At 34.5% G+C, this 22,614-nt stretch overlaps 1 protein-coding gene across 1 annotated transcript in view; it reads right to left on the bottom strand.

Annotated features, from left to right (window-relative positions):
* Nucleotides 1–22,614, bottom strand: part of LOC131430499 (nephrin) — a 422,669-nt gene that overhangs the window by 20,915 nt on the left and 379,140 nt on the right. Inside the window, exons 12-17 of the mRNA XM_058595533.1 lie at nt 21,259–21,350; nt 20,766–21,183; nt 11,890–12,002; nt 11,172–11,273; nt 10,879–10,963; nt 10,426–10,544 (exon numbers count right to left, since the gene is read on the bottom strand). Of these exons, the coding sequence (XP_058451516.1) occupies nt 10,426–10,544; nt 10,879–10,963; nt 11,172–11,273; nt 11,890–12,002; nt 20,766–21,183; nt 21,259–21,350 (929 nt within the window). The remainder of the gene's footprint in view (nt 1–10,425; nt 10,545–10,878; nt 10,964–11,171; nt 11,274–11,889; nt 12,003–20,765; nt 21,184–21,258; nt 21,351–22,614) is intronic.

Raw genomic sequence — 22,614 nt, 5'->3', positions numbered from 1 at the left:
TAAATTCGTTGAAAATCCCTACCCGAGCGTTTGAGTGTTAATTTTAAGATTACAATTAATTACCTTTAGTTGCGCAAAAAGCAAAGATGTTTTGAAAATAGTATTAACTTCCCATCTGCTAGGCGCTTTGTGTGGTACCGCGAGGTGGCATTGGCAGTCGAACTTAAACTACCACCAGTGAAGACGAATGGAAAGTGAAAAAGTTGTGTGCGGGAGAACAAACCGGTTTCTCTTGCAGTACCAAAACCCCTAAAAAACTATTAAATCAATTGGATTCATTAATTTCAGCCTAAAGACGCAATAATAATTTTATTTTGCACGTGATTGGAAACACTCAATAATCACTGGATTCAGCAAGAAATGAGCATTGGAATCAGAAAGCGCGTTTACAAAACCAATCCATGGATCGAAATAATTGCTGGTTCAAAGGCAGTTGAGCTGTCTGGCTTAATCCTAACTAACTCTAACCCCGGTCTCCCCTAGTTTGAGAAAGGTCTGGCTGGACCCATCTGTCAGGCGGAGGGCTGGGTTGTTTTTCATATCAGCCTTACGCTTCAAAGCTTTCAGTTCTCCGACTACGTGTTCCATTAAATTGTAAAATATAAAATGGTAAACACTTTGGAAAAACTACGTAATTATTTTAGTGTGACTTCGTCATTTTTAAATTCACACTAACCATAATTCCACCAAAATGTGGGATTTGAGTTAAGGTTTGAAATAAAATTGTTTAAAAATATGTGAAAGAGACGTTTTTTTCCTAAATTTCAGTTTTTCGATTGATTTTCTAATTTCAACTTTTTCTCACAGTCTATATTTTTTTAAGACTGCACAAACGGGTTTCTGAGATTTTTTCTAGAACCCTGATTTTTGTTCAATTTATAGTTATCACGATTTGAAGAAAGTGCATGCAAAAATATATACGTTATTTTTAAAAATCAATCTTGTGTCGAATCGGTCTTTCCATCCATCAAATTGAAAAATAAATCCATTCTGATTTTACCACTTTATCTGCGTTAATTTCTGGATTTGCTCATAACCACTAAATTATAAGCTTTTATAAAACCCTAAATAAAACCTAATTTTCGGAATATATTTTCAATATTTGGTGTAATCTCGCAAAAATGGATACTCTGAGAATGATTTTTTTTAAAATTTAATAGGTCGGACAAAAAATCCTTAGTCTGACAAAGAGAACAAAACTGTTTTGTTCCCTATATCGAATTTTCCATCAATGTCCCTCCCGTGGTTGATGGGCTTGACGGTATTGCAATTATCATCAGATACGATTAGTTATTGTTACAATTTAATATAAATATGTGTTATAACTTTTAGTTTAATTCTTGAGTTTATTGAGTGAGGCATGAAACGATTTGAATAAGATGTTGATTGCAATACGCTCCAACATCCGGGGTTGGAGAGGCCGGTAGGGTTTAACTGAGCTCTTTTTATGTTTTATTTTCATACTACCGGTCCCTATTACCAGTGTGAAGTGGAAGTTAAGTGGAGTGAACGTATTCCAATTGGGTGTCACACGATGACAACAGGTGAACGGTGAATCGAGTCCATATTTGACGTTTATTGGTGGTTTGTATACAATGGATTACTGTGAAATGAGATAGAATATTGTAGAATAGAACGAAATAATAATAACTTAACTAATGGACAAACCACTGATAGCTGTCAAACGATGTTCATCCAGTTTGTATTGTGAGGATGTATCGTTTGGGACCTGATGGGTGGGATGATGTGTGAGTGAAGTGTAAGAGTAACTGCATGCAAGAATGGTAATAATGGCCACCGTTTCAGCTCAGGATTAGCGATCGACCATTAGAAGAGATAGAAATTGGGTAAAGGTACCCCCATTCATCTCAAATCCATTAGTCATTTCATATACGAGAACCATTTGTTATAGGGACATCTGTTATCTCTGTTTGATAGATTAACTTCAGAAGTAACATGAAATTTGGAACATTTTGTTTTGCTAAAACAGCAGTATTGAACAATTTCCGAGCTATTACTATGCGTTATTGCTTCTTAGAGAAGTGGCAAAGACTTTGTATTCGGTTTTATCACAATTCATTTATTAAAAGTCGAGTGATCGCTAAAATAACATGGTGGCTCAACTAATGAGATGACTATTGGCACACTAGTTTTAGTTAGGATCTATTAGAGTAGAAATAGTAACTCAATGCTGGATAACAATGTAATTTCCTCATATTGAAAGAGGCGTTTATATGGCGCGCATGCGCTAATTCGGCATGATACAAATTAACGGGGAGGGCAATACGTTTTGGACAGGGCTGTAAAAAGCTTATTGGAACCCTTTCCCCACCAAAATGTAATATAAGGAAACTAAGGAAACTATATCGAATTTTCCATCAATGTATTTTCCATGAAATGCAATGAAACATTCCTACACCGTACAACGATTTTTCTAAAAGAAAAAAAAGAGTTTTTCAGTCTCAGAGTAGATTTTATCATTCGATTCAAACGTCTTTCCAGAAAGTTTTATAACGGCAGAATAGTCGCTGGGAGCAATATCGGGCGAGTATGGTGGAGAAGGTAACAAATTGCTCAAAAACTCGATATATATTTTGGAAGCATAATACAATAAAACAAAAGCACTTTTTGTTATGTAAAATGGTCTGCAAAATTGATTCCACGTTTTCAGAAGGAACACACAAAACGCTATCGCTGCTTATTTTAATGCAACTTCTCTTTTTTACTGGATTGTTATCTAGTTTGCCAATATAACACAAAACCGAAATACCTGCAGACCACTAAAAAAATTGTTTTTGATACAAAATTTTTTGACAAATCGATTGAATATAAATCGTTTTGAAAAGAAAAATCAACTCCATACAATTTCACTATAATAAAAAAATTTGTACTATTTTGCCACTAATGTCACGAGCTAGTAACAAACACAGGTACCAGGATTTCAAATCTATGGGACAAAAGAAAATCTCAAATCAACATCTGACGGCGGTGCGGTGTGCGAGTGTGTGTGTGTGTGTGTGTGTGTGTGTTTTTTCTGTTGAATGGGTTTCAATAGAGATAGGACTATAATTGAATGCTGTGGCGGCCAAATAAAGCGAAGCATGTTTGGTTCTTCTAGTCAATTAGGCTGTCTCTTCATGTGTTTTCGAATGGCAAAACAATTTCCTCGGATAGCAGCTAGCTACGGGTTCGAGTCCCGTCGCTGACGTAACTTTTCCGCAGTTTTCATTACATTGGTGCATTCACATGTTATTTTTGCAATCTGTTTTGCTTGTAAGATACCGATCAAACTCAGGCTTTACGTCTTCAAAAGATTAAAAACAAATCATTGATAATATTCGGTTGGACTTCGTTATATCATACTGAAGCAGATCAAATACGACCTATCAATATGAGCTCATATTATAAAGAGAACTCCAGCATCCCAAGGATGTACACCCAAACATCCGTTTAGAATACTTTTTTTTAACTTACCTCTTTTTGCGTAGTTCTTTTTACGAACCAAATCCCAAATGTCGTAATCATTTTTTACGAATTAAAAAATTTTGTGCAAAATGACGTATAGAAAATAAAAACACATATTAAAAGTGTTATGTGCAACGTCTACGTGTGCTAAACAAGTACAAGTATTCTGATAATTAGAGCAATTAAAGCAATAAATCAAATTACGATATAATAAACCCAACTATTCGTTTACTTATTTCTGAGGATCATAGGGAAAAATATTTTCCATGAAATTATATAAACCTTATGCACCCTGCTATGTTTTTCTGGTGAAATTCTTTTACTTTACATCCATAGCAAAGTCTTGGCATTACATTCCTTTTGTGGAATTTGGCCTTTCTGTTTCAACAGACTTCGCAGCCGATTCTTAGTGTACAGAATCATTGCACGGCTAGTAGTATGGATCCTACTGACACTAAGAATCCTTTCAGGTCGTGGCTCGAACATACGACCACTGGCTTGTAGGACCTGCGTTCTATGCATTGAACCGCCAACCCGGGACGAGCTTTACACCCACAATAGCTAAAATATTGTGTTGTACTGACATATTTTGTCCTGGACATCTTATGGTCGTGAAAAGGTTAAATGGTAGATTGCAGAAAATGATGTTGGAGGTATTTTGGAAATCCAAGATGGCGACTTCCAGTTTATTGATATTCCGTAAAAACTCTTACAATATAGGTATTTTCAGAACAGATTAACAATGTTTAGAGTCGTTCCAAAATTCAAGATGGCGAATTTGTGAAATTTTTGATTGGATTGGGTGCTCTCGGACCGGATTTGATTAGTAGGAGCTGAAAAAATATGTTTGGAGTCGTTACGAAATCCAAAATGGCGACTTCCTGTTTATAGATATTTTTTGGGATCTCTTATAATTGGGATACTTTGGAACGGATTTGATAGTTAGATGTGGATAGCAATGTTTGAGGTTGTTCCGAAACCAAAACTGACGACTTCAATATTAGAATTTTCGGAAGTGGTTTCATAAAAAAAGATACCGGAACCCTTAACATATGGGTATTGTTGAAAAAGATTGGATATCAGAAAACAACGTTTAAGCTAGTTTTGAAATTTAATTAAATTTCAAGAAACAACAAAACAACAAAACGGAATTTGGATCTCGAATCGACTTCAAACATCGTTTTTCAGTACCTACACATAAAATCCGGTTCGAAAATGTTCAATCTTGTGAAGATTTTCAAGGAATACCAATAAACCGGATGTCGCCATCTTGGATTTCGGACGATCCCAAACATTGTTTTCCGGCACGTACTCATCAGTTCCGTTCCAAAAATAAGTAAGGGTTTTCAAGGAAAATCAATGAACCGGAATTCACTATCTTGGAATTCAGAACCGGTTCAAACGTCGTTTTCTGACCTCTACTCATCAAATCCATTCCGAAAATATCCATATTGTAATAGCATTCAAGAATTATAAATAAACTAGAAGTCGGCATCTTGAATTTCAGAACCACCTCAAACATTGTTTTTCGACTCATCAAACCCGCTTCGAAAATATCCAAATTGTAAGGTTTTTAAGAAAAAATATTAAACAGGAAGTCGCTATCTTGGACTTTGAAAAGACCCCAAACATCTTTTTTTTGTACCTATTCTTCACATCCGTACCGAAAATAATAATACATAATTGGGGGTTTCCGTATTCATTACACAAAACTTGTTTTACGAACTTAATCCCAAATAACGTGAACTTTTTTTACGAACTACCTCGACTTACGAAACCCCGTTGAATTCGCATATGGAGGTTTCGGTGTGTAGTAGAAATGACAGTACTAGGCCTTTGACCCCTTCTATCCCAATTTTTTTAATTATTTATATCTTGAACTAAACCTTCTATCACATTCTGAAAGGAGACTGATTGCATTTGACCAAAATCAAGAACGAAGAAACCCCTAAAACATAGATAACGGACCAAGGGGAGAGTCGCTTAACACAAACTATATTGTGCCTCTAAAAAAACACGTGACATACTGTGAGTCTAAGTGTGCCACTCTGTGCCCCATGAAACAGCTACTTGTCAAAACTGAGCCCTTTGTGTGCCGCAACTGTGCAACTGTATGAAAACGAAAGTGCCAATATTGATAAATGCATCAACGCATTGTGTTTATGTGTGATTGGCACATTGTTCTAAGCGTCCTCCCCTTGTAACGGACAGATTTAATGATCGAACGAATCGTGTTGTACTGTTTTACTCCGTTTTTATCCTTTTACTGAGTTTTTAATATGAATCTTGATCAATTATCCTGAAGGTTAGTCGATGCCTTTCACGCAGACCACCCCGGTTCGATCCTCAACCCCGCACATAGGGTCAGAAAGCTTTTCTGGCCCGACGAGGCGAATGTAATTGATGTAAGATGTTTTTTTTTGTCAAAGGTTGCTTCACAAAATACTTATTTTGCGTTGAAGACCGACGTTTCGAAGGAATATTCCTTCGTCTTTAGGGCAGAATGAACTTATTTTTTTTTTCAATCTACTCTACTTTTCATTATATTTTGAGTTGAATTTGAGTAAAAAAACAGAAATTTCAAAATCTGAGTCTAAAATAACATCGAAACTTAGAAGGAATTTTAATTGAATTTTTCAAACAATTCATGAAGGGTGTTTGTGAAGTTTGCATGAAGTTTGTGTAAATTTGTAAGAGCTTAAAATGAATGGGTCAAAGTTTTGAATAAAAGGCTTAAATTTTTTTCGAAGAAATTTCTTGCAATCATTTTTTAAAATTTATGTAAAAGTAATTGAAATGATGCAAAAAAGTTTCTATACATTTTTGCATCCAGTTTAAGCATTTATTAAAACGGGTTTATCATACTAAGTAGTATACCAGTTTTGCATTCAGTCGTTCAAATGTGACTGAAACTAGGATGGTATTTGGTCCAAAGTTGAGTTTAATGGGTAGCAACTCATATGAAATTTGTAAAATATGTATGTAAATTTCGCTCGAAATTCACGTAAAATTCTTCCAATTTTAAATATTTTGGGAAGTTCAATATGTTTACGTTTCGTCTTTGAATCATCAGTGCATGGCAGTTCAAATTGAACTGCTTTATGCAAAACTCGGCAGCTCAATTGGAACCACTAAGCAGACGTAAAGTTTCTGCTATTTTGCAGAACACTTTTGTTTTGTATCGAAGTGCAATTTAAATGTCACTACTGACGTGGGAAGTGTTTATTAAATTTGTGTAAGTTGTTTTTTTTTAATTTCAGTGAAGATTGCATGAACTTTTTCAGTATTAGATTCTGGAATTATTTTGAAAAATGTCGTATAGAAGTGAGTCAAGTTTTAATAAAATTTATGTGTTTATAATTGTGTGAACTTTGAGATGATAAAAAATTGAATTTATTTGTCTATAATTTGCGAGTATGTGGAATTTAACCAACCTTTGAGTTTAACGGGTAGCAACTAATTTGAAATTTGTGGGAAAATTATGCAAATTTTGTCTAAAGTTCAATTATGTATGAAAAATTTGAAAGGTTGTCAATTTAATTTGTACGAGTCTTTTTTTCCGAGTAGAGATTGTGAGAACATTTTTAGTAATATATTTGGAAATTAATAAAGAAGCTTAGTAAAAATGAGCGACATTTGAATAGAATTTTATTGTTTTTAGTTTTGTATAATTTGGGAGAACTATTGCAAGCCCTGTGCGAAAATTGCGTACAACTTGAGTGAAGTTTAGTGCAAAACTTGAGCGAAACTGGCATGATACTAAGTGTGAAATTTAAGCAAAATTTGTCCAGATTTTGTTAAAAATTTTTGAATGGTTTTTAGATATCCGACTCAAATTAAATGTAAAATTTAGGTCAAGTTGGCTAGAAATTTGATAAAAATCCAGCAAAATCTTCAAAGTTTAAAGATGGGATAAATGGGAAACTGGCTCATGAATTTCAAGAAATATCTGTCAAATGTGAGCTGAATTTTGGTGAAATTTATAAAATCTTGTGTGTAAATAATTCCGAATAATTAAAAGAACTCTTTTTGCAAAATAACAGTTATTTGTCTAAAATTTGTAAAAAAAATTCACTAAAGTTTCCAATAAATTTGCACTCAGTCTTTTTTGCATTAAATTCGTGTAAAATTTCCGTTGAATTTTAATCGTAAGTCTTAATTGTAAAATCTGATAAATTTGAGACGTATTCTTGAATTTGTGAAAAAAATATATGGAATTTGAGAAAAAAATATATTAATCTTGTGTGAAACACACAAAATTTCTGAGAAATTTCATAAAAAATTTGATTAAATTTATGCAAATTCATGAAGATTCTTCGTCAAAAATTAGCAAACATTTTAGCCAAATTTGAGCACGAAAGTGTTAAACATGAGTAGAATCGAGAAATCTGAGTCACATTTGAAAAAAAATTGTATGGGAAACGAGCATAGTGTGATGGATAAGACAATCGGCTTTCACGCAGTCTACGTGGGTTCGACTTCCATCCCCGCAGACAATTTTTCTGGCTCAAGAGTTCAATGACCAACAATTCAAAGCCTCTATGATAAAAAGAAATTGTGGACTTTATTTCTTTATTTCTTATTAAATTTTTATGAAATTTGTGTAAGACTTGTGGGATGTTGAAAATTTATCTGTGAAATGTTTGTGTCAAATTTGAGAACAATTTTTTTGAAGATTTTATATCCACTCAAATTTAACTCGATTTTGAAAAGTTTGTGAACTATTTAAATGAATTATAGGCAAAAGTTTGGTAAAATGTATGCAATTTTGTTTAGAAGTGTTGAAAAATTATTATTTTAATGTGCTTGATAATTGAAAAACAGTTTTGCATAATCGCATTGTTCTACAGTATTGGAATTTTTGCAAGAAATTTAAATAAAATTTTCACAAAACCATACGAGTTGCTTCCCAATAAACTCGAATTTCTGCCAAATTCCACCCAAGCTTAACTCGCACTTCATTCCATTCTTACACAACCATGAGTAAAAATTTGAAAAAGTTAATAACGTGAGTGGAAATTTTAGCCCGATTGGTCACAAGCAATTCCTGGATTACATCGCAATCCATTGATTGAAGATGTCAATATTTTATCACAATTTTTACATAATTTTCACTCAACTCGAACTCAAATTTCATGCAATTTGTAAAACAACATTGAGCGTGAAATTTGATCCCGTTTTAACAGATTGTTTTTTCCATAAATTTGAAAATATTTCGAATCCAACCGATTTTAAAATAATATAAAAATAATTTGACTCTAAGTTAAGTGATCCTTTTGACATGAGATCAGATTTCACCTTTTTGCCTTTCTCGTATAGAAACGGTTATGCAATCGCTGTGAAAACCGACAAACAACATTTTAGCAAAAATTGAGCATGAAAGTGTTAAATATGAGTACAATCGATCATTTTGAGTCGCTTTTTTATAAAATTTGTGTTGGGAACGGGCATAGCGTGATGGACAAAACAACCGCCTTTCACGAAGCCTACCTCGGTTCGAACCCCAGCCCCGCACATATAGAGCCAGGAATTTTTTTTGGCTCGAGAGGCAAATGACCACAACCAAAATATAAAAAATTGTGGACATTTTTTGTTCTTTTCTTATTTCATTATTATGAAATTTGTGTAAGATTTGTGGGAAATAGTAATATAATTTGAGAGAATTTTGTGTTGAGAAGAATTAGTACGATGAAATTGGAGAACAATTTTACTGCCCATACTCGCATATCAGTCCCATACCGATTTTTGTCAATTTTGAGTTAGCTTGAGGAACGAAATCTTTTCTCAACTAGCTGACCCGTCGAACTTCGTCTCGCCCACAAATTATTTGTTCGAATTTATGTTTTCGGACAGCAGAATTGTCAAACGACTAAACGGTTAATGTTTCTCTTCATTATTTTTCTGATTGCTTAACCTACAACCAACGGAATTCGACACACATTCGCTTTAGCTCAAAACGAAATATCACCCAAAATGAAGTGCGAAGAAGTGAGAGTTCGGCGCACAGGTCCATTATTTCTGCTTCGATTGACCTAAAAACTTTACAAAACATTCTTGATATGTTTCATTATGAAAAATTATAAAAGAAAAATCATGATTTTTGGAAAATGTTAGACCCTACGGGATCCCTAGAGTAATAAATTGTTTCCTTCGATTTTATAGACATAAAACTTTAAACGCGTTTTTCTCGAAAGCAGGTTTTGAAAATTCGTATCCATGGTCATTCAAAAACTACTGTTCACCCGACGCAACAGAAAAAAACTTTAAAGCAGTTCTTTGTACAGATTTTATGCAGCGAGGAAGTTTTCTCAGAACTTGTTCTGTATGTTCAAGATGCCATAAAGTGCTACGCGTACTTTAGAGCTCTAATAAAGTGGATACTTTTCAGGTACTTCGGAATTTTTGGTTGCTTAGAGAGACAACGCTAAAATTTTAATTTGATATTATACCAATTTGAACATTCTTCACAGAATTGTGCGCTTAGTCTAATCTTTCTCGACATTCCGATTTTCCACAGGGGACTGATATGCAAGTATGGGCAGTTTAGGGGAGTTTGCAATAAAATCCACTCAAATTTTACTCGAATGTGAAAGGTTTGTTAACTATTTAAGTGAATTATAGGCAAAAGTCTTGTAAAATTTATGTAATTTTTTTTAAGAAGTCTTGAAAAATTATTATTTTCATGTGCTTGCGTTTTCTAGAGTTCGGTATTGTGAAAATTTCAGTAACGACCATTGTAATGCTGATGGATGCTCATCATGAAAACAAAATCGAAAAGTGTGGTCGGTTTATTATTTGAAGTTCCAAACCGACTCTTATCGAATGTTTTAATTTTATCATACACGAAAATGTTTCTGTTTCCCGAAGGTTATGCTGGCGGTTTTCTCTCTCTCTCTCTTTTTCGATTAAATGGACGTTGGAAGTGCTTTCACAATTGTATGGAACTTTAAAAAATCTTACCTTCGTCTTGAATTTTACGAAAATGATAATACAAATGGCGACGAGGAAGAGTGTGATGGCGGCACCAACCAATGCTCCCAGAAGCGGTGTCAGCTGAACCAGGACTGCCTTCGAGGGTGCTGTTAAATAACAAATAAGCAAACATAGAGATAAAATTTTAGGTCCCCGGTTCGGTTCAGTAGTTTACTTTTCATTTTTCAAAGTCAAACGAATCACGTAATCATAATCAGCTTAGTAAGCCCGGAACGCATTCGAACGCACCCCGGCTCGGGTCGAGAACACGGTCGTCGAACGATGCCAATGTAGCGTGACGGGATCGTATCGAATTCGACGGGAGGCCACACCCGGGTCGGTTCAATTCACTAAACAGACCGAAAATTGTCAAGAGCCGAGGTGTTACTTTACTGGTGATCGTGTGACAATATAATATCTATAACCGTAGGTAGGACTTACCGGTACGCAGCAGTGGAGCCGGTAGGGTTTGAGCTTTGACACGGTAGCTGGTCGGTGCCGTGCCCTGCAGATTGAACGGTGTGATCTGTTGAAGGTGTGGAAAGAGAAAAAAAAAGAAATAAATAAAAACGCGTTTGCTGAAAACTTGCCCAGACAGGTTGAAAATCGCATTATATCTGACATTGCCGGGAAGAGGAAGTGTGGCGAAGGATTTGAGGAAGGTGAGAAATGGAATAAAAGTAGACAGATAATGCCACTGAAGCGGTGGGAAACGGAAAACACTTTTCGCGTACCTTGATGATGAACTTTGTGTCACTGGGGAGCTTTTTCAGCAGCATCTCGGAACCGTGGAAAGTGATACTGAAGAGCAGCTTTTTCGAATGTTCGTCAAAAATCTACCGAGGAGTGCGTGAAAAAGAGATTATGTTATCTTCATGTTAATTGTACATGCACGGTTACTGCGAACTTTAAGGAAAACAGATAAATGTGTGATATCCGTGAATTCTTTCGGTGGAAGAAAGAATCTGTTTCTACGGTCCAACAAAATCTAAAAATCTAAAGAAGAGACATGAAATCTCATCGTTGTTATAGAAATCTTTGGACCGTAAAAAAAACGGAAAATAAGACGGCGTTCAAAGTCAATCAACCAGAAGGATAACAAATTTACGAACTGTTTGACTAGGAAGAGAGTCGTACAAAATATGGATGGAATTAACAGCAACCTAAAAGAAAAAAAAACTGGTACAAAAATAATAACATCGCGAATGGCAACAACATGGTCGAAACGCGGAATGCAAACAGGGAAGAAAAAAAAACGATTCACGCCGATGGGTTCGTTTTACATCCTACACATGTGCAAAAAAAAAACAACAAAAAAATATATTCGTCCTTTTCCTGTGGGAAACAGTTTTTTTTTCATCCTCCAGTCGTGCGGCGCTTTTCACGAGTGGCAAAAGTTACATGACGGCGCTGTTCGTGTATGACAAATGGAAAAGTTGGATGATCACTTACGTCAACGTGGAACTGCTGCGGAATACCCCCGTCCTTGCCGGCGATGCAGGACACGTGTACCGTGTAAGCGGTCACATTTGATATTGTGCAACTTTTAATTGGATCAGGTACATCTGTGAATGATGGCCGGTCGGAAGAAAACGGCAGGAAATGATAATAATAATGAATTTTAAGGTACGATGAGTACGAATACTTCTGCGGATTTGTCGCTATAGCTTTCTCTCTTTCGAGTATGAACGCGGTGATTCTCGAGCCTGGATAAAGGAGTTATGGGAGGGTGGGGGGTTTGTGGGAAGGAGAGTAGTGTGCTGAAGTAATCACGTACGGGATGGCGGTGCATTTCGAATCCTCAGAAACGTGTCGAGAGCGCGAATGGAGCCAGGATTCAATTAGAAGAGTTAGTTTGTAGTTAGGCAAACTAGTCGGCGGTTTGCTCTGGTACCGAGACTGAGAAACAGAGCGAGAGAGAGAGGGAGTTAACAAATGTGTGGAAATGTGAATTTCACATTCATGTGTTAGCATCAAGTGATGCTAACAAGGTTATTCAATTTTTTTTGAAATCAAATGAGTTCTTGGGCAACGCTAAAAGTTATAACGAGGCTACTTATACAATTAAATTGAAAAAAAGCAACACGCAAATAACAGAACTTATCTCAATTTAGCTACAATGTCGCAACTAGTCGTAGCGAAAGAAAAACCTTTTTTAATTCACCTAGTGGTGTAATTATGCCTTTCTCATATTACTTACATTTCCAAAAATATCACTAGAAGATTCTATCAATTTTGAATAAAATAAAAAATACTCTTTGAGTATGAATTAACCTCACCAAAACAGTTATGTCAAGTTAATAAAAAAATTTTCTTCATTTTGCATCGTCGTACTAAATGATTAAAAACACTTCACCCTATAGTTCTGGAACGGGAAGTCGGACTCGGATGAAATTAAACAGCAACCTATGAGACTATAGGAACTTTTATTTGAGCCCAAGTTTGTGGAAATCGATCAAATCATCTCAGAGAAAATTGAGTGAGTTTCGTTTTAGAGTTTTTGATCACTTTTGATTGTATTATACATTGTTGTTATTATTATTATTATTATAATTATTATTATTTTTATTAAAATTATATTATACTGCATTGCATTATATCATATTATATTATATTATATTATTTTATATTATGTTACATCACAGAGAACAGATATCCAACAGACGTGCAAAGTCGTGTGCAACGGTGATTTTTAATGGATTTTCACTTGTATGCTTTACACAACTTTTTAAAAAAGTTTGTACTAGCTTGGATGTGATATATTATATTGTTTTTTTACTATATTATATTTTTTATATTATTTTATAATTTATTATATTTTATTATATTATATTATATTATATTGTATTATGCTCAAGTATATCGACACAGTCATTTTGAATGACGATTCAAATGTTTTGACACTTATCGCCCTATAATTTCGGAACCGGAAGTCGAATCTAGATGAAACTGCACAGCATATTTTAGGACAATTTGAATTATAATTTGTTACAATCGGTTCAACCGAAGCGAGTTCAGTTTTTGGACGTTTTCTTCACTATTATCGGTGCTTTCGGGAACGGAAACCGAAGACTAGTAGTTCTAAAGTAGTTTTATATATTCTCTAACTAACAGGATCTGCCAACTATATAAATTTACTAGTAAGTTTTATAAAAACATGCGCCTCGTTTCACCATCAATTGAAAAAAAAAAACACTTGAAATTGAAAATTCACTAATTGCTCTGTAATTCCGGAACTGAAAGTCGGATCTGGATCAACTTTTCGAAGACTTTTAAAAGAATTTCAAGCTAACTTTTTTTTCTGATTTTCCACATATGTCCTTATAATTCTGGAACCAAAAGTCGAATCCAAATGAAATTCAGGAAAATTGTACGAGACCATAAGACCTTTCATTGGCACTTGAGTTTGTGAAAAAAAAAAACGTGCGTGATTATTTTTTTCCTTTTTTTGGTGCATATCACTCTGTAATTCCGGAACCGGAAGTCGGATCGGTATTAAATTTAATAGCAGTCTATGGGACCGTAAGAACTTTCATTTGAATCTGAGTTTGTGAAAATCGGTTCAGCCAGCTCTGAGAAAATTTAGTGACATTATTTGCCACATACATACATACATACATACATACACACACAGACATTTTGTGATCTCGACGAACTGAGTCGAATGGTATGTGACACTCGCCTTTCCGGGCCTCGGTTGTAAAGTCCGTTTTCACAGATTTCTATATGAGAAAGGCAAAAAGGTGAAATCTGATCTCATGTCAAAAGGATCACTTTTAATTTATATTATTTTTAAATTGAATAGATTCAAAAAAATCCTAATTCTGGAAAAAAGAAACAATCTGTTAAAACGTGTTAATTGTTACACATGAAATTGCATGAAATTTGAGTTCGAATTAAGTGAATATTATGTAAAAGTTGTGATAAAATATTGACATCTTCAATCAATCGATTGCGATGTAATCCAGGAAGTTTTTTGCTAAAATGTTTGCTAATTTTTTACGAAAAATCCTCATGAATTTGCATAAATGTTATCCAATGTTTTATGGAATTTCTCAGAAATTACGCATAAGTTTTGTGGGCTTCGCAAAAGGTTAATATAATTTTTTCCCAAATTCTGTATATTTTTTTCACAAATTTATGAAAACACCTGAAATATTGCAAAATATACGATTACGATTTACAATTAAAATTCGACGAAAATTCTACACAAATTTAACACAAAACAGATTAAGTTGAAATTTATTGAAAACTTTTGTGAAAAATTTTAACAAATTTTAGACAAATTATTCTTTATTTTTTGCGAAAAGAGTTCTTATAATTTTCATTCGAATTTGGAATAATTTACACACAAGTTTGAAATAATTTTTTTCAAAATTTAACTCACATTTGATAGATGTTTCCAGAAGTTCATGCACCAATTTCCCATTTGTTCCAATTGAACTTTATAAATTATGCTCGATTTTTCCCAAAATTAAAGTTAACTTGACTTGAATTTTACATTTAATTTGTGTCGAATACCTAAAAAATATTCCATATTTTTTTAAAATTTTACTACAACTTCACACCATGATACAAGCCAGTTTCGCTCAAGTTTTACGCAAAAATTTACTCAAGTTGTACAAAATTTTCACACAGAGCTTGTAATGATTCTCCAAAATTATGCAAAACTATATACAATAAAATTCTATTCAAATGTCGCTCATTTTTACTTAGCTTTTTTTTAATTTTCAAATATATTACTGAAAAGGTTCTCACAATCTCTACTCAAAAAAAAAAGATTTGCACAAATTAAATTGACAACTTTTCAAATTTTTCATACATAATTGGAAGAATTTGTCTTGAACTTTGAACAAAATTTGCATAATTTTCCCACAAATTTTAAATTAGTTAAACTCCAGTTAAACAACCACACGGAACGCCCGAAATTAGCTCTGCGCCTAATTCGTATTACTGTTTTTGAATTAGTTGATTTTAACAACAAAATTTTCAAAATAACTATAAAGTTAGTTAAAATTGAGAATTTACTTTGCTAAAAAAAACTCTTATTTTTAGAGAAAGAGTTTAGTTGGCGAATATCCTGGCCACAAACCAGCAATATTTCAATCCAACACGAAATTCTCATTGACAACTAATTTTGTTTTTAAAATCAGAAAATTTGTTACTATTTATCTATCACCGTCATTACTGAAGGACAGCACAAAGAAAACAAAAATGAAATGGGTTTTATTAACAAGTTTATTAGCCAAAAACTCATGAGAAGTGTCAAAGCAAAACAAACCATTAAAAAGCTAAAAAGGACAGTCTTGTTAAAACTGCTTGCGAATTGTTTAGATATTTTTCGCATGTGTTACGATATATCGATATATAAATTTCTAAACCGAGTTGTAGAAATGACGTAAACTCTTAGTGACAAGTGCATTTATTCAGAATTTGTGCGCATTTGAAACGATTGTGCGTAATAATGTTTTTACGCGGAACAGTGAAGTAAGTTTCGAATGTTGCACTCTAATTGTTTATGTCAAATGATGTTTTTTGTATCTTCCAACCTTCCGGGCGACGCCGTCCGGTGTATTACTTGTATTCGGTTTTTGTTTTCCGAGTGCTCAAAGTTTTCAGTGAGAGAGTCGATTTCGTGAAGTCGAATGAAAAAAGCAGCGATTTAGAAGAAAAATGTTCAAAAAGAAGTTTATGTTTCGCTTATGTCTTTTTCTCCAATACAACATCGTATTTATACTTGCCAATATAGAAAAGACTACCGCGACTGAAATATTTTTCGGTAGTAGTGTGCCATCTAGTGGCTAGTAGTCATTAAGGTGTTAACGTTTTTTTCGGTGACAGTGCGCCACATAGCTGCAAATTGCCGAAGCCAATTCAACCATTTATGTTGGTTGAAAACAACGTTTTATTTCTCTAATTCAACTAAAAAATTAGTTCAATGGAAATGAAGTGTGCTTTAGCTAAGAAATGACAGCACGTTGAATTGGTGAATTCAACTAAAAAAATAGCCATTTCAACAAATATTTTATTATTATTAAGGGAATCAGGAATAAAAAACCTAAATTAGCAAAAGTAAGATTTTTTTAGTTGTCTCAAAAAATAACTAACTAAAATCAGAAAATCAACTAATTTTTTCGCCAAAATGCTGATTTCGGTCTTTCCGTGCATTAAACTAAAAGATTGGTTAAATTCCACACAAATTTCACTCGCATATACATGTCTGAATTTCACATAGAATTTTGTTTTCTCAAAGTTTATACAATTATAGACAAATAAATTCAATTAAAATTCTACACGGCATTTTTCAAAATAATTCCTGAATCTAACACTGAAAAATTTCATGCAATCTTCACTGAAAAAAAACTCATAAAAATTTAATAAACAACTTCCCAAGTGAGTAGTGACACTTAAATTGCACTTCGATACAAACTCCGAGTTTTGCATAAAGCAGATCAATTTGAACTGCTATGCACTGACGATTCAAAGACGAAGCGTAAACGTTTTGAACTTCCCGAAATATTTAAAATTAGAAAAATTATACGTGAATTTCGAGCGAAATTTACATACATATTTTACAAATTTCATATGATTTGCTATCCATTAAACTCAACTTTCGACCAAATGTTATCCTAGTTTCAGTCACATTTGAGCGACTGAATGCAAAAATCAAATAAGTGCAACTTTGTATGGAAAACTCGCTTAAGGAGCAAGGCTCTTTTTGCAAGCGTATGAGTAATGTCATCAGTGTATGCGTAAAAACGAATTCCGGCGCTTCTTTTCCTAATTTTAATCAATAAATCTTCCACATAGTTGTAAAATAAACCAATCAGTTTATTCTGCTTAAAATTGCAATTCAAGAAAAGTGAAAATCTTAGTCTAAAACTCTTCCATTTTCCTTAAAACTGCTCGAGAAAAATTATTTCAGTTTCAGCTTACTTCCACTAACACAATCGATTAGCAACGCACACATTCCTGTATGGCTTTTCTCTTGCAGAAATTATTGCGATATAAAGATTTACGTACCTTCTATAAGTAAACCTGTAAAATAGGAACCTCTCATTCAACACGCAATGGATATGGAATGTCGTAAAACTATTTATTTTTCCGGAAAACTGCTTTTGTAACTGGAAATATTTAGTTATGTTTATTTTGTGTAGCGCAATCTAATACAAATGCATTGAAGCAGTGTTGCTAACTTTTTTATTAGGGAATTAAAATTTACATTCGTAAAATGTAAGCAATTTTCCATCAAAAGTTGGTGAAAAATATATCAAAACAGATATTTCAGTTATATTAATTTGAGAATAAATTATTGTAAAAAAGATTGTTTGAAACTCAATCGTGCAAGCTGCTTTGATAAACTGGTTGCACTGCATATATGAATACATAGATCTATGACATACGTACCAAATAAAATGTACGTAATTCACAAATTACCAACATAAGCCAGCTTGGTTTACTCTTGATCCTCAAGGAAATACTTAAACTGTATGAAAGAACTGTATAAAAACTTTGTTTGCACCGTTTCCAACCATTTCAACTAATTTTACATGAATTTCAAACAATGATTGCACGAAATTTCATCGAAAAAAATTAAGCCATTTATTAAAAAACTTGAGCCATTTATTTGAGGCTCTTACAAATTTTACACATACTTCATGTAAATATTACAAACGAATTGTTTGAAAAATTCAATTAAAATTCCTCCTAAGTAATTGGTAATATGAAAGTTGTGTAAAATACGTGGTTTTTTTTTTCAATTAGTGTAAAATTAAATATGCTTAAAAATTAGACGAAATTCGAACAAGCATGTGTGACATTTATGTACACTTTCAGTTGAATTTAAGTTAAAATAACAAGAAATTTTTCACAAAAATTATCATATTTTGAGGTAAATAGGGAGGTAAAATAGGGAAATATTTTTTATAAATTTCGAATTTTGAGTGATTGAAGTAGAATGTGTGCAAACTAATACATTAAGAAAAAATAAGCTAAAGTTTGTATTAAATTGAAGTTGAAAACATTTTTTTTTTAAATTTAGTGGAAAATTAAGTGAGTAGGGGAAGATGTTCGGTTGCCGGCACCTCACCGTAACATTTGACAGAAAGCAGATAGCGTCATTCCGACAAATATCATGTGTGTGTGTGTAATAGCAGCACGTTCTTTTTGTGTCGAATACCAAAGCAAACAGACGCTTGTGCTTTTGACTGCGCTTTAAACAAATTTAATTTGCGTGAAAATCAACACAAAAGTTTTTTATGACTTTTTTTAATGGTATCATAAATTGAAAAGCATAAATCGAAAAAATGAGTGGATTGAATATTTATGAGGTGAAATCGAAAATGCAATCAAAATTTTCGCAACCAAAGTTTTTTTTTCGTAATTTTCAAAATGTTTACCGATTTGGGTTACCGGAAGCCCATTTTTTTCGACAAATCGCGAAAAATTGCTAGTGATATGCAGATATGCCAAGTTTGCAAATTTGTCTGTGAATTATTAAATTTCTTAGTTAACATGTAAAACTTTTTTCGTCTAAAGACTTTTTACAGACTTTGGAACTTCGATTGTTTGCAGACATTGCAGATATTCTCTTTTCTGCTAGCTAAACTTATTGTATTACCTGGTATCTCGGGTGATATGCAACACGTGGACAACTTGACGGCTTCAATACATCCGTCATATAAGTAAAAACTTTGGTTTTCTGGTTCTGTTAGCCATGGCGACCTCAAACAAAACGTCCAAGTCAAGGAAAATGATCTTTAATGCGCTGATTAATGCCATTAAACGTTGCTTGGTGGATAAGAAGTCAATAGATTCGACTACAGCAAAGGCGCCACCATCCAAATCATTTACCAAGAGAGCCAAGACGAAGTCACCATCAGCCAATGAATACTTTTGTTCAAAACGCCTCCGAAAGGAATAAATTCCGTTTGTTTTTTAAATAATGGCAGTTTTTACTTATATTTTTCCATTTTAGCGAAATTTATTAGGATGCCGGTAACCGAACACCTTTTTGGAAATGGCCAAAATTTATCACTTTACTAAGTTGATAATAAAGTTTTTTCAATCGATTGAATCAACTTAGTTTCTTATTCAGTTGTTAGATAGGGACTTCAGCTTTCCATTGATGTATAGATGTCCGCATAATGTGCACTTAGTCAGAAGCTATAAGCTTAAAAGAAAAGGGTACCGGTAACCGAACACTCTCCCCTATAATTTAGGAGCTCTTTGTGAGAAATTTGTTTCCTATGTTAGTTTAACAAGTTAAAACCGGAACTAAATAATCTTTAACAATGGGGGACGGGTATAGCGTGATGGGTAAGTCGATGCCATTTACGTAGCCCACCTGGGTTCGATTCCCAACCCCGCACATAGGGTCAGAAAGTTTTTCTGGCTCGAAGGGGCTACTTTAAGGGTAAAATTTCTATAATAAAAAAAACAAATACAAATGGTGAAAATACGTGAATTATGTTATGAAATTTTGTAGAATTAGCGTAAAACTTGGATGAAATTTTATTGGTTTTGAGCGAAATTTGTGTACACCTTGCAAAATTTGTATGCGTTATCGATTAAAGTTCAAGTGAAAGTTGTGTTAAGTTTCAATAGAGTTTGTGAAAATTGTGATTTGTGCAAATATTTAAAATTTCGTTTTATTTATTTTGAATCTCAGTAAAGTTAAAATTTAACTAATACCAATCCATAATAAAACGAAAAATTTGGTAAGTACATTATTAGCAAAATTTTGCATCCTATGTAAAATTTGTCGGAAATTTTCAAAATCTCGGGCTGATGGTTCGATACACAGGGCGTTTGTCTTACAAGCCGATTGTCGCATGTTCGAACCACAACCTAGGAAGTTTTTTTGGGTCAATGGAATCTGCATGCTATTGCTCAGTATGTTAAGAATCGGTTGCAAAGTCTGTTGATGATAATGAGTATTCAGTACATTTGCAAAATTTGCACAACCGTATAAAATAGGTTAAATTTGTGAAATTGCAAACAATAATCAATTTATTTTTCCTGCCTCTCATTTCACATCATCTCTCGGCTCTAGTTTCTGTTCTGTGATCAGATATCAGTCATCTAAAAATATTGGTCAGTTATCTCTAATTTCTGGGTAGCCATCGGTCAATAATCATCGCCTTCAGTCGATAGTATAGATAGCTGAGCTAAGGATACTCCGAAACAAACGGTTGGGCGGCTCCATTTGCTATTTATGAGGGAAGGCTTGTGTAGCGGAATCACCACGTTCACCACGAAACGAGAAAATGGAAAGCTAAATGGCCCGGCAGGACCAACGAGGGGTAGGCACACACACACACACTTACCTGCCACCAGAATATGATAGAGACAGTGGCCACTCTGGCCGTACGTGTTGCTTGCCGTGCAGGTGATGGTTCCGAAGTTGGTGAATGACTCGATGCGATACATGTACAGCTGACCATCGACCAGAGGCGCCTTCGGGGGTTGCTGCTGCCGTTCCAGTTTCCGACGTACCATTTCCTCAAGATTCGGTCCGACCAGAAGATTATGGCTGCTGCTGCTACCGGAGGATGAAGACGCAGCCGGAGAAGATGAAGACGACGAAGAACGGTGATGGTGATGGGGATGGTCCCCGTGGGATGCCAGCTCAGATTCGGCCAGGGCCAGCTGGTGATGGGACTCCGATTCCACATTCGTGTAGGGCGGCAGCTCCAGTAAGCTTTCCAGTGAGTTATTAAATTGCCACCTGAAGAGCAGGTTGGGCTGTGGATGATGGGATTCGATTTAGTATTAATGGTCGAACAATTTACGAACATTTAATGCGAATAAATAAATTACCATCGGATTAGCGTCGATATCGCAAGTGATGTTAACTGTTTGCTTCACAGCGGCACGTATTATTTGTGCCTCGGATTTACAAACCGGTGGATCTGCAAGGGAAGGAAAGAATTGAGAGGGGGGGCGGCATTAAATGTGGTGTATATGAACTGGTATTTCGGTTTCGGTATTGTTTGGTAATGACAGGATATGATGTGTTGCAGGGCCTGTGTTCGGTTTTCTAAGCGGATGTGGCGTTGGAGAAAAAATATTACTCGCACAACTGGATGCGAATGACTGTGGCGTGGCGGTCGACGAACGGGAGATTGGGATCAACCAAGTGGCAAAGCTTGGCTTCGAATTGAAACATCGGTTCGCCGGATCGAGCTTGCGAGCCATATTCCGGGGAGGTTTGCACATCTCTTCACTGTTCTGGCCTGGTTGGATAATGAATGAAAAACGAGCCTGGGTTTCGCATGAATGTGAGAGATGTGTTTGGTGCCTTTTCTACCGATGGGAATTTGGACAATGTTGGGAGTATGTTTGCTGGCTTGGATGTTATGCTTTTTTTTCATACGGCTATTGCGTTTTATGAGAGGGATTTATGGTGTCTTGTGTAGACATGTGGATTTTTATCAGTTTTTTTTTTCACATTCAAGTGGAATAGCAATCGTGTGAAAGTATAATTTTAGAATTGAGCTGTGGAAGGTCAAAACGAATGAGTGATTTCCTTCCGTTCAACAGATTCACATTTGGTTGCTTATTTAAGAATTGAATATTACGTAAACAAATTTGAAGGACAATTCGTTGGTAGAGTTTCGGTAAATATTGAGGACAACATTTTTGTCAATTGACCAAAAAATTCAATGGAATTTTCATGAGAAACATGAAGATAATTTTATGTCACTCCTCGTTAGCTTTCCTAGCTTGGCCACTCAGTTTGATTTTTGATCGTAGTAGGCATAAGTATCGTTCGCATCGCAAGCTCCTGTACAATGCCTACTTGCGCCCGGAACCGAAAACTGTCACGTGTTTTCTAAGAATCCAATCCAACTGTTTCATTCTCGTTTTTTTTATTGTCGCATTCGTAAACGATTGCACTAAAAACAAACGAACGGAAACAGATCTTTTTCAGCAAAAAAGAGTATTAATTTCAACGGGACTCGTTTCCCTACGACGAGATGAAGCCAAAATATCATTTGCCGGGAAACTCAATCGAGTTTAGATTCTCATTATTTCTTGAATATGATGAAAAACTGTCAAATTTACGTTTTTCAATAGTCAGTTTGATGTCATATCTAAATCGAATTATTAGCAATGCTAAGCGGAACAACTGATTGGAAAATGAAAAAGAATTCTCAATCGTTTTCGGTTTTT

The sequence above is a fragment of the Malaya genurostris genome, chromosome 2, assembly GCF_030247185.1.
Source record: "Malaya genurostris strain Urasoe2022 chromosome 2, Malgen_1.1, whole genome shotgun sequence".
Taxonomy (NCBI): domain Eukaryota; kingdom Metazoa; phylum Arthropoda; class Insecta; order Diptera; family Culicidae; genus Malaya; species Malaya genurostris.
Note: the sequence above shows the minus strand (reverse complement) of the source record. Positions and strands in the feature narration are given on the sequence as shown.